Source organism: Rana temporaria, chromosome 7, assembly GCF_905171775.1.
Source record: "Rana temporaria chromosome 7, aRanTem1.1, whole genome shotgun sequence".
Taxonomy (NCBI): domain Eukaryota; kingdom Metazoa; phylum Chordata; class Amphibia; order Anura; family Ranidae; genus Rana; species Rana temporaria.
The window spans coordinates 189536250-189548955 of record NC_053495.1 but is presented as its reverse complement, the minus strand read 5'-3'; the positions used below and the strand labels follow the sequence as shown (position 1 = coordinate 189548955).

At 47.0% G+C, this 12706-nt stretch overlaps 1 protein-coding gene across 6 annotated transcripts in view; it reads right to left on the bottom strand.

Annotated features, from left to right (window-relative positions):
• Positions 1-12706, bottom strand: part of SLC44A5 (solute carrier family 44 member 5) — a 219064-nt gene that overhangs the window by 134886 nt on the left and 71472 nt on the right. For 2 of the 6 annotated variants that reach the window (XM_040360678.1, XM_040360681.1), the window contains exon 1: positions 11582-11782. The exons of 1 other annotated variant lie outside the window; for it this stretch is intronic. In XM_040360678.1, coding sequence (XP_040216612.1) covers positions 11582-11621 — 40 coding nt within the window. In that variant the 5' untranslated portion in view covers positions 11622-11782. Of the gene's footprint in view, positions 1-11581; positions 11783-12706 lie in introns of those variants that run through there. 3 more of the 6 variants (XM_040360680.1, XM_040360676.1, XM_040360679.1) reach the window with 2 other exon arrangements.

Sequence of the window (12706 nt, the reverse complement as noted above, 5' to 3'; positions counted from 1 at the left end):
TCATCAGTGAAGTAAACCATTGCCCATCAGTGCAGCGTATCATTGCCCATCAATGCAGCTTATTATTGGCCATATATGCAGCTTATCAGTGGCCATCAGTGCAGCATATCATTGCTCGTACGTACAGCCCCATCAGTGGCCAGCAATGTCAGTCCAGGAGGCGGGAGTGTGTTTGACAGCGGCCGGTGTCTCAGCAGGAGATTCCCTCTTTGTATCATCCGGCCGCCTGATCCTTCTGACAGTTTCCTGGCTGATCGCTTCTGGGAGAAGCAGTGCGGCCTTTTGTACAGGACATCAGAGTGGCCCGAAGGCAAAGAGCCCCCCCCAGCCGTTCTGATGGCCGCATAGCTTCTGCCAGAAACGATCAGCCAGGAAACTGTCAGCTCAGTCCGCCCCTGGTCCATACTCACCCTCCGTTAATTTCCACTTGCCAAATGTGTACAGGCAAGTGGAAATTTTTAGGGCTGTGTGTGCAGACGCCTTGCTCCGGGAGGGGTACTTGCCCCCCCATTGCGGACGCCCATGCAGTGTTGCCAACCGTCCATATTTTTACGGACAGTTCGTAAAAATGGGCACTTTTTCCCCCTGTTCGTAAATGTCAGTGGTTGCGGGAATGTGCCAGTAAAAATAGCCAAGATCGGTTTGCCTTGGAACTGCGCATGGAGATTGGAGGCAGGGGGTGATGGTGGCTGCGGTGGAACCGCAGAGGGGGATGGAGGCAGGGGGCAATGGAGGCAGGGGGTGTTAGTGGCAGGGGGTGATTGGAGGCAGGGGGTGTTGGTGGCACTGCAGAGGGGGGTGGTAGCACTGCAGAGGGTGGGGGATGGATACAGGGGTTGTTGGTGGCACAGCAGAGGGGAATGGAGGCAGAGAGTGATTGGAGACAGGGGGCCTGGGGGTGTTGGTGGCAGAGGGGGATGGAGGCAGGGGGTGATAATTTGCCCTTATTATATCGAAAATAACAAAAATATGTTTTTTTACCTTAATATCTACCTTAAATCACATTGCTATTTGCCTAGCATACTTGTTTGTAGCCTAAATACTGAAAATTTGCACCTAGATTTGCGCCAGTAAATTTCGGGTGTCCTGCCAGTAAATTTCAATCTGGTAGGTTGGCAACACTGCGCCCATGGTGTAAACCATTCCTCAGGATGGTGGTCAGTAGAAAATGCCCCAGTATCAATGGGAGTAAACAATGCCTCGGGTTGGTGGTCAGTGGGAGTAAGAAAAATTCCATAGCACCTGTGGTCAATAGCAGGAGAAATATTGCCCCATCATTGTTATTAGTGGTAGGGATAATCCCCCATAATTGGTGTCAGTGGAAGGAATAATGCAACACTGCTATATCAGTAGGAGTAATGGTGTTCCATTGTTTATATCAGTAGGAGGAATGGTGTCCGAATGTTTATATCAGTGGGAGGAATATTGCCTCCATTCAAGAAGCATTGTGGGAAGATAGCATAGCCATCCAGTGATTCATCATGGTCTACATCGTTGAAGGTGTGGTGGGTTGCATAGATTGCCTACATGCTTTGTCCCTCTTTCCCATCTCATAAAGTTGAAAGGTATGTGGCACACTGATTACTGAAGTCACACCTGTGACCTTGGGGGAGGTTTGGGTGGTGGTAGCCTTACCCATCTCATAGGAACATTAATCTCAAGGTATGTTTGCACTGTTGAGGTTGAAATGGCGCGTTAGTTATCACAATGGCCGGCAGAGAAATACAATTTTTACTTGTGATTTCAGTCTACAAACATACATCTTCCTGTAACACAGCTACACTATATTGTCAAAAGTATTGTGACGCCTGTCTTTACACGCACATGAACTTTAATGGTATCCCAGTCTTAGTTCGTAGGGCTCAATATTAGGTTGGCCTACAACAGCTTCGACTCTTCTGGGAAGGATGTCTACAAGGTTTAGGAGTGTGTCTATGGGTCGTACAACTTACACGCACCTCGCGTAGCCTGCATCGGGTGCACGCAGGTTCGTGAATCGCCGTATTTCCCTCATTTGCATTTTTGAATGGCTAATCAATGGGAGCGGCACCATGCACCCAGCCTAAATGTGCGCCCACCCTACACCGGCGTAAGCAAGCTACGTCGGCGGGGCGTAGCCTGGTTTTAGGCGCATATCTGTTTGTGGGTCTGGCGCGCAGATACGACGGCGCACATATGCACTTACGTCGGCGTAACTTGTTATACGTCGGCGTAACTTGTTATAAGTCGGCGTAAGTGCTTTGTGAATCTGGGCCAGTGTCTTTCCTAAACAAAGGGTTAAAGATCTTAAGGCTTGGGTGGTATATCATATGTAAATGCACTTTTTTTCAGTCCTTACATCTGTCCTCTAATTGCACCTTGGAAGCTATTCTGAACAATATAAAGTCCTAGGTATAAACTCGCACCAAACAACCAGAGAGGAAAAAAAAAATGTTTAGAAAATGATTTTAGGTATGCTGTGTGAATGGAGACGCGTACCAAACAGTGCGTCAGTATCTTAAATTTAGACTGAAAGTGGAAATAATTTTCTTATTAGTACATTTTAACGACATGACCAATGTCTTTTGAGAGTATTTAAGAAAAACATTTGATTTTAATATGACTTTACTAAATGAAAACCACGTACACAGTTAGAAGGTCGTTTGTTTAAAAAAAAATTTCCATCACTGCGGTCCAAAAAACAAACGTTGATTAAAACCAACTAATTAGAAAATTAAACAAATATTCTTAAAATGAAAATTTTTCAAACAAAATTCCACCAGTCTATCAGCAGCTTAAGGCAATTTTTTTGCTCTTTGTAAATTCTAAATGCTTAACTCATTAACTTGGAGACTTTGTACCCTATTGTTGTAATAGAAGAACCTTATCTGTACCACTCCAGCCCAGATCTCAGCAGCTGATGTCCAGGCTATTCATGGAAGTATTTTCGCTAAATCAGAAAACTTCCCAGGCCGCATGTTTTAGGGAAAAGGAAAATGATCGGCCTTCCACTGTAACGCCCCGTACACACAATCTGATTTTCCGACAGCAAAGTCCGATGGGAGCTTTTGAGCGGAAATTCCGACCGTGTGTATGATCGGACTTTTGCTGTCGGAATTTCCGCCGAAAAAAAAAAATTGAGAGCTGGTTCTCAATTTTTCCGTCAGAAAAAAATCTGATCGGAAATTACGATCGTCTGTAGTAATTCCGATGCGCAAAATTCCGACGCATGCTCTGAAACAATTTGACGCATGCTTGGAAGCACTGAACTTCATTTTCTCAGCTCGTCGTAGTGTGTACGTCACTGCATTCTTGCCGGTCGAAAGTTCAGAGAACTTTTGTGAGACCGTGTGTATGCAAGCCAAGCTTGAGAGGAATTCCGTCGAAAAAACCTTCCAAGGTTTTTCCAGACGGAAAATCTGATCGTGTGTATGCGGCATTACATTCTTTAACTGCTTGCCGACCAGCCGCCGCAGTTATACGGCGGCAGGTCGGCTCCCCTGCGCGAGAGCCCGTAGCTATACGTCAGCTCCCGCGCAGGCCACTAGGGGCGATCGCCGCCGGGCACGCGCGATCGCTCGTTACAGAGCGAGGACCGGGAGCACTCGAAATTGGGTTAACATGCACGCACTTTGACCACGCGGTCTCTAAAAAAAGAGAGGCGAAGGACTAACAGGGCTGGTTGAGCGGGCTAGATCCTCTCACTCCCTTATAGGGAGTCCCTCTGCCCCGTTGGGCTTCAAAGCGGAGCAGGTAGGGCGGGCTGTGTGGGAGGACCCCCTCACACACCCGCCATTGCCACCCGGGGCATGGAGAAAGGTGGCAGATTGCCTCTGGGGGAGGCCTGCCTACTCCCAACTCCTGCAGTCCGGCTCCTCTCTCGAGTACACGCACAAAATACACTTTAAAAAAAACACACTGCTCCCGGTCCTGTCAGGGAGAGAAATGCTGATCTTCTGTTCATACAATGTATGAACAGCGATCAGTCATTTCCCCTAGTGAGGCCACCCCCCCCACAGTTAGAACACACCCAGGGAACATACTTAACCCCTTCCCCGCCCCCTAGTGTTAACCCCTTCACTGCCAGTGGCATTTTTATAGTAATCCAATGCATTTTTATAGCACTGATCGCTATAAAATTGCCAATGGTCCCAAAAATGTGTCAAATGTGTCCGAAGTGTCCGCCATAATTAAGGATGAGCTCTGGCGTGTTCGCATAGAACACGTGCAGAGCCCGCCAGGAAGTCGGCACCCGCGCTGCGCTAATCACAGCCAGGCAGACATTGTCCGATGCTCGGCTGCAGAGATCGGGAAATGTCTGCCTGGCTGTGATTAGCGCAGCGCGGGTGCCGACTTCCTGGCGGGCTCTACACGTGTTCTATGCGAACACGCCAGAGCTCATCCTTAGCCATAATGTCGCACTACCGAAAACAAAACGCTGATCGCCGCCATTACTAGTAAAAAAAAAATATTAATAAAAATGCCATAAAAATACCCCCTATTTTGTAAACGCTATAACTTTTGTGCAAACCAATCAATAAACGCTTATTGCGATTTTTTTTTTTTTACGAAAAATATGTAGAAGTAAACGTATCGGCCTAAACTGAGGAAATTTTTTTTTTATATATTTTTGGGGGATATTTATTATAGTAAAAAGTAAAAAATATTCATTTTTTTCAAAATTGTCGCTCTATTTTTGTTTATAGCGCAAAAAACTAAAAACCGCAGAGGTGATCGAATACCACCAAAGGAAAGCTCTATTTGTGGGGAAAGAAAGACGCCAATTTTGTTTGGGAGACACGTCGCACGACCGCGCAATTGTCAGTTAAAGCGACGCAGTGCCGAATCGCAAAAAGTGCTCTGGTCTTTGACCAGCAATATGGTCCGGGGGTTAAGTGGTTAAACATTGTGGCTTTTTAGAGTGGATTTTGCTTGGCAGAATGGTAAAATGTTCACACTTGCAAATATTTGTCATCCATCTTTTCTCCCTAAAAATCTGTTTATTTTTTGCACATATAATTTGAAGTCCAACTGAAGCTTCAGATCCAGCGGTTCCAACCTGCCCCCTGCGCAATGCTCCAATCAACAGCGCTTTTCAGGGGGGCATGAGTTGCACCGGTGCCATCAGTGTTGAGCACCGGTACGGCCCTTTAACATGGGGCTAGCACAGGGGGCTAGATTCAGATAGATTAGCGGATCTTTAGATCCGCGTAATCTATCTGATTTACGATCCGCCGGCGCAAATTTGAGAGGCTAGTGCAGTATTCAGAAAGCACTTACCTCGAAACTTGCGCCGGCGGATCGTAAATCCCCCGGTGGAATTAAAATTCCGCGGCTAGGGGGAGTGTAGTATTTAAATCAGGCGCGTAAATTTCCCAGCGTGCATTGCTCCCAATGACGTTGCTAGGATGTCATTGGTTTTGTCGTGAACGTAAATTATGTCCATCCGTATTCGCGACCGACTTACGCAAACAACGTAAAAATTCAAAACTCGGCGCGGGAACGACGGCCATACTTAACATAGGATACGCCGCATATAGCAGGGGTAACTATCCGCCGGAAAAAGCCGAACGCAAACGACGTAAAAAAAAAAGCGACAGGCGGGCGTTCGTTTCTGAATCGGCGGGTCTCCTCATTTGCATATTCGTCGCGTATACAAATGGAAGCGCCACCTAGCGGCCGGCGGGAGATTGCAGCCTAAGATCCGACGGTGTAAGTCACTTACACCTGTTGGATCTAAGGGAGATCTATGCGTAACTGATTCTTACGAATCAGTCGCATAGATCCGACCGTCGGATCTCAGAGATACGACGGCGTATCAGGAGATACGCCGTCGTATCTCTATCTGAATCTCCCCCAGGGTGTTTGTACCCTTGTCACAGCAAATAGGACGGTTGCAAATAAAAAAGGAGCCTGCAATTATTACGATTAATTCTGCCTGGCTGCACTACAGAAACAACATGATAGCATCAGTCGCCTTTAAATTCAACATCGCTTTTCTGAAAAACGTTGTATAGTAAGGCGGAGCGGTACATTTTGTAAATTGTATTCATTATCTTCTTTTTTCCCTAGAGGGCTCTTTAGGCCTAATTCTCAAAGTAATAACAATCGGTATTTGCCATAATGGCCCCTATTTTTAGCAATTAGGGCCAATGAGACCTTCAAATATCCATCAAATGGCTGAAACTCTGGATAGTTCTGGTAAATAACACATAATCTCCTAGCTCAGGGAACGGAGCCTTTCATGTTTTGCAGTTGCAACAGAATACGGCAATAGGTAAGCATGCTGAAAACACTTTAGTCCTTCCGAAACTGATCATTCCATGGAGGACGCAGAGTTTAAAGGGTAAGGCCCAGATTCTCAAAGGGCTTACGACGGCGCAACGCAATGTACGCCGTCGTAGGTCCTAATCTGGGCCGTCGTATCTATGCGACTGATTCTTAGAATCCGTTACGCATAGATATCCATTAGATCCGACAGGCGTAAGGCTCTTACGCTGTCGGATCTTAAATGCAATTTTGTTTTTTTGCCGCTTGGTGTCGCCTCTGTCGTTTTCACCGTCGAGTATGCAAATTAGCAAAATACGCGAATTCCCGAATGTACGCGCGGTCGACGCAGTGAAGTTACGACGTTTACGTTAGATTTGCGACGCTGCTATATGAGGGGCAACCAATGTTAAGTATGGACGTCGTTCCCGCGTCGAAATTTTTAAATTTACGTTGTTTGCGTAAGTCCTCCTTGAATAGGGCTGGACGCCATTTACGTTCACGTCGAAACCAATGACGTCCTTGCGATGTCATTTGGAGCAATGCACCCTGGGATATTTTCCGGATGGCGCATGCGCAGTACGTTCGGCGCGGGAACGCGCCTAATTTAAATGCTCCACGCCCCCTACCCGGCTCATTTGAATTAGGCGGGCTTGCGCCGGGTGATTTACGCTACGCCGCAGCAACTTTAAAGGCAAGTTCTTTGTGAATAAAGCACTTGCCTGTAAAACTTGCGGCAGCGTAACGTAAATCAGATACGTTACGCCCGCACAGTTTTACGCCCAGATACGAGAATCTGGCCCAGCCAATGAGGTGAGAGAGGGGGCGGGGCTGATTCTGAATGGATGCATAGGCCTAGATTCACGTAGGGCGGCTTTACGTTGTGCGGGCATAGCATATCTTATTTACGCTACGCCGCCGCTACTTAGAGAGGCAAGTGCTGTATTCACAAAGCACTTGCGTCCTAAGTTACGGCGGCGTAGCATAAATCGGCCGGCGTAAGCACGCGGAATTCAAAAAAGGCAGGTTGTGGGCGTGTTTTTTTTTAAATTAAGCGTGACTCCATGTAGATGCATGGCCGAACGAACGGCGCATGCTCAGTATCACGTCGTATTTACACCCAAAGATACGCCGGCTCAATGCCTGTGACGTGAACGTAACCTACGCACAGCCCCATTCACGTACGACTTACATAAACGACGTAAAAAGATACGCTTGTTCCGACGTCCATACCTTGCATGGGCTGCGCCACCTAGAGACCTGCTTTATCTTTACGTCGGCGTATGTCTTACGTAAACGGCGTAACTAATTGCGACGGGCGTACGTACGTTCATGAATCGGCGTATCTTGCTCATTTACATATTCGACGCGGAAATCAACGGAAGCGCCACCTAGCGGCCAGCGTAAATATGCACCCCAAGATACAACGGCGTAGGAGACTTACGCCGCTCGTATCTTGGCCAAATCTATGCGTAACTGATTCTATGAATCAGGCGCATAGATACGACGGCGGCCATTCGGACTTACGACAGGCGTATCTGGAGATACGCCGTCGTAAGTCTTTGAGAATCTGGGCCATAGAGTATTGGCTCAGCTCAGGTGCCCCCATAGCAAGCTGCGCCAGTGTTCTATCGGATAGTGCCCGCCGTCCGATAAGTGTCTGCGCATGCGCAGTATGGAAGGGCACTCCAGCTGATTTTCCGATCAGCTGGCGTGACGTCCCCATGGTGCATACGCACACCGTAAGAGGCATCTCTCTATGGAACACACCATCTCAGGGGCACAATTGAAACCTATGCAAACAGTGTAGGGAGACCGTAGATGTCAGATTGTGCCTCGCTGTTGTGGTGCTGAAGGTCCGCTTTTGTGTGTGTTGCATGGCGGGTTGGGTGTGCTGAACAATGGGTAGTGCCTGTGTCTAAGGCCGGGTTGCAACAAAGCTACAACCCACCCTGCAATAGTGAGGCTCAATCTACGGTCTCCCTCTGCTATTTGCATAGGTTTTAATTGTGCCCGTAAAATGGTATGTTCCGTCGAGAGATACCTCCTACTGTGTGCGCATGCGCCATGGGGATGTCACGCCAGCTGATCAGGAAATCAGCTGGAGTGCCCTTCCTTACTGCAAATGCGCGCCCACTTCGTGATAGCGGGTACTATCCAATAGAACACCGGCAAGGGACCCGAAAAGAAGAGGATCATGGCTGCTCTGTGCAAAACCACTACACAGGGTAGGTAAGTATAACAAGTTTGTTAAGGTGGGAATTAAAACCACTGCTTGTGGTGCTTTGCATCCCTAGGTAGAAGAGTGATGCAGACGTTTAAAATAATAAAGCTTACGTTTATTTCCCAATTCCCTCTAGTGTTCTCTAGAATGTGCCTCTTGTAACAAAGATGTATGTATTTCCTATGCTCCTCAGCTCCATCTAGTGGCTATAATTCAGTATTTTACTTTGGCCCATAAAAAAAAAAACATTTGATCAGAAGAACAAATGCACATGCAGAGCCATGACTAAGCGCTGAAGTACAGCGTGAAACGCGTCGGCCTATACTGTACCTTTTTGCTTGCGGTGAATGCATGTGCATTTGAAAATAAAGACCTAATTTGTTTTAGTCATTTTGGAGTGCGGCAGTCCAGAGTTTTTTTCGTCTATTTGCCACATGCAGATTCGCTGGGTAAATCGTCATGCATTTTCCGTTTTCTAAATAGATCACCAAGTCAATTTAAAGTGGTTCTAAAGGCAGAAAGTTTTTTATCTTAATGCATTCTATGCTAAGTTCCAGCCTGGATGAAAAAAAAAAAATACTGTAGCTGCTGATATTTAATAAAGGGGACACTTACCTGTCTAGGGAGCCTGCGATGTCAGCACCCATTGGCTCAGGCGCCGGCATCCTTACAGCTTTGCGGCTTCACAGTCTATTTCCTACTGCGCATGCGCATGAATGGTCCCGTCATTTTCTGGGACACACACACAGGTCCCGCAACGGGGGTGGGGGGGCTGGGGTATAGCACGAAAAAACTGCAGAAATTACGTACCTCGTCGCGGCAACATGGGACGGACGCCCTGAAGAAAACATGCCAAAAAGGTGGGGTGTTTTTTTCTTTCAAACTTTAATTACCGTATTTATCGGCGTATACCGCGCACTTTTTTGCCCTTAAAATTGAATTTTTTCTTTAACCACTTAAGGACCGCCTGACGCCGATATACGTCGGCAGAATGGCACAGCTGGGCACAAGCACGTACCTGTACGTCCTCTTTAAGTGCCCAGCCGTGGGTCGCGGGCGTGCGCCCGCAACCCTGTCCGAAGCTCCGTGACCGCGGTCGCGGGACCCGATCGCCGCCGGAGTACCGTGATCGGTCACAGTGGCACTGTCACTGATCGTCTTTTCTCTGATATAGGGAAAGACGATCACTGACGTCACACGTCCAGCCCTCGCCCCCCTACAGTTAGAAACACGTATGAGGTCACACTTAACCCCTCCAGCGCCCCCTAGTGGTTAACTCCCAAACTGCAATTGTCATGTATTTTGACAGTAATCAATGCATTTTTATAGCACTTTTTGCTGTGAAAATGACAATGGTCCCAAAAATGTGTCATAATTGTCCGATGTGTCCGCCATAATGTCGCAGCCATGAAAAAAATCGCTGATCGCCGCCATTAGTAGTAAAAAAAAAATATTAATAAAAATGCAATAAAGCTATCCCCTATTTTGTAAACGCTATAAAGCCAAAAATGCTTATTGCGATTTTTTTTCACCAAAAATAGGTAGAAGAATACGTATTGGCCTAAACTGAGGGAAAAAAAACGTTTTTTTTTATATGTTTTTGGGGGATATTTATTATAGCATAAAGTCGCTCTATTTTTGTTTATAGCGCAAAAAAATAAAAACCGCAGAGGTGATCAAATACCACCAAAAGAAAGCTCTATTTGTGGGAAAAAAAGGATGTACATTTTGTTTGGGAGCCACATCGCACGACCGCGCAATTGTCAGTTAAAGTGACGCAATGCCGAATCGCAAAAAGGGGAAAGGTCCTTTAGCTGCATTTTGGTTCGGGTCTTAAGTGGTTAACCACTTAAGGACCGCCTAACGCCGATATACGTCGGCAGAATAGCACGGCTGGGCACAAGCATGTACAGGTTTGTCCTCTTTAAGTGCCCAGCCGTGGGTCGCGGGCACGCGGGACCCGCAGACCCAATCGTATCGGCCTAAACTGAGGGAAAAAAACGTTTTTTTATATATGTTTTTGGGGGATATTTATTATAGCAAATAATAAAATAATAAGCAAATAATAAGTAAAAAATATTGTCGCTCTATTTTTGTTTATAGCGCAAAAAAATAAAAACCGCAGAGGTGATCAAATACCACCAAAATAAAGCTCTATTTGTGGGAAAAAAAGGACACCAATCTTGTTTGTGAGCCACGTCGCACGACCGTGCAATTGTCAGTTAAAGCGACGCAGTGCCGAATCCCAAAAAGGGGCCTGGTCCTTTACCTGCATATTGGTCCGGGTCTTAAGTGGTTAAATTGTCGCTCTATTTTCGTGTATAGCGCAAAAAATAAAAACCGCAGAGGTGATCAAATACCACCAAAAGAAAGCTCTATTTGTGGGGGGAAAAAGGACGTTTGGGAGCCACGTCGCACGACCGCGCAATTGTCAGTTAAAGCGACGCAGTGCCGAATCGCAAAAAGTGCTCTGGTAAGGACGGGGGTAAATTCTTTCAGGGCTGAAGTGGTTAAACATCCTTAGGCTGCATTCACACCTAATCGCGGCGGTTTGTTCCGCGAATTGCGGCGACAAATTGCGGCGTTTTGTACCGCGATTTGCGGCGACAAAACGCAGCGATTAACCCCCAGGTCCACATCTCCTATGCCGAACGCCAAAGCCGCCTGAAAAAATGGGTCCGGGACTTGTTTTGAGCTTCAGGCGATCGGCGTTTCGGCGTTCGGCGTGGAGATGTGAACCTCCATAGAGGGCAATGGTATTTCTCCCCTCCAGCGTATCGAGCGTCGGGCGTCGGGCGTAAATACTCCTAGGTGTGAATGGAGCCTTAGGACATGCATAGTTTTATATTCAGATAAAAAGGTTAAAAAAACAAAAAAAAAAAACACAAAAAATTGCTAAATAAATAAAAAAAAAAAAGTGTCAGCCTTGCTCTTTTTCTGCCGTCGCTCTTCTACGTTTCTCTGTTTCCGCAATCATAGGATGTATTCCCAGGATTCTGCTCCATATTTACAATGTGTTGGGATCTCTTCAGGAAGTGATCTATGGATAGTTTTCCCTCTCTCCAGCCATTCCCCCAGGAATATGAAGACATATAATAGTGAATGGATTACCGTGTTTCCCGTAAAAGTTCTCCTCGGCCTGAATGGCCATATTCCCGATCGCTGTCTTCTCTCCTCCAAAGTATTTTTAGTTGAAGTATTAGCCGGCGTTGGCAGTGCCGGAGCAGACAGACGTACAGAACACTCTTTACCTTGGGTATAAAAATAAACCTCCAGGAAGAGCCGGGGACGGCACACAGCCTTCTGTACACATGAAGAGTCCAGCCCACACACCGGCAGATCACACCTTATACTCACTGATTTACTAAAGGCGGCATTTGTACCCTGAAGGACACAAGTCCCAGACAGCCAGAGACTTTTTTTTGCAACTTGGTAAAGTTTAGCTAGATCCAAAAATTAGCTTGTGATAAAAAAATCTAGAGTGGATAAAAATCAGTGGGCCGGATTCAAGAAGCAATTGCGCCTGTGTAACCATAGGTTACACAGGCGCAATTGCTTACTTGCCCCGGCGTAACGAGTGCTCCTGATTCAGGAACCTCGTTACACCGACTGCAGCCTAAGATCTGCGTGGCATAAGGCTCTTATGCCCGCATTTCTTAGGCTGCATTCTTGCTGTGGACGCTAGGTGGCGTTCACGTTGTGCTCAGTGTATAGTATGCAAATTGCATACTAACACCGATTCACAACGTTGCGTGAGCCCTGCGTACACAATTTACGTCGTTTACGTACGACGGTTTTCGCGCAAGGCTGCCCCTGCTATTAGCAGGGGCAGCCCATGTTACGTATACCCGTCGTTCCCACGTCGCGAAATTAGAATTTTACGTCGTTTGCGTAAGTGAATCGTGAATGGCGCTGGACGCCATTCATGTTCACTTTGAAGCAAATGACGTCCTTGCGACGTCATTTGCCGCAATGCACGTCGGGAAATTTTCCCGATGGAGCATGCGCTCTACGAATGGCACGGGAACACGCCTAATTTAAATGATTCCCGCCCCCTACGGGATCATTTAAATTGCGTGCTCTAGCGCCGGGCATTTTGCCGGCGCGCCCGCGCAATTCACGGAGCTTCTGCTCCGTGAATCAAGGGCAGCGGAGCAAATTTGCGGGGGCGCAGGGCAAAAACGTTGCCCTGCGCCTCCGTAAATAATGCGCAAATCTCTTTGAATCCGGCCCAAT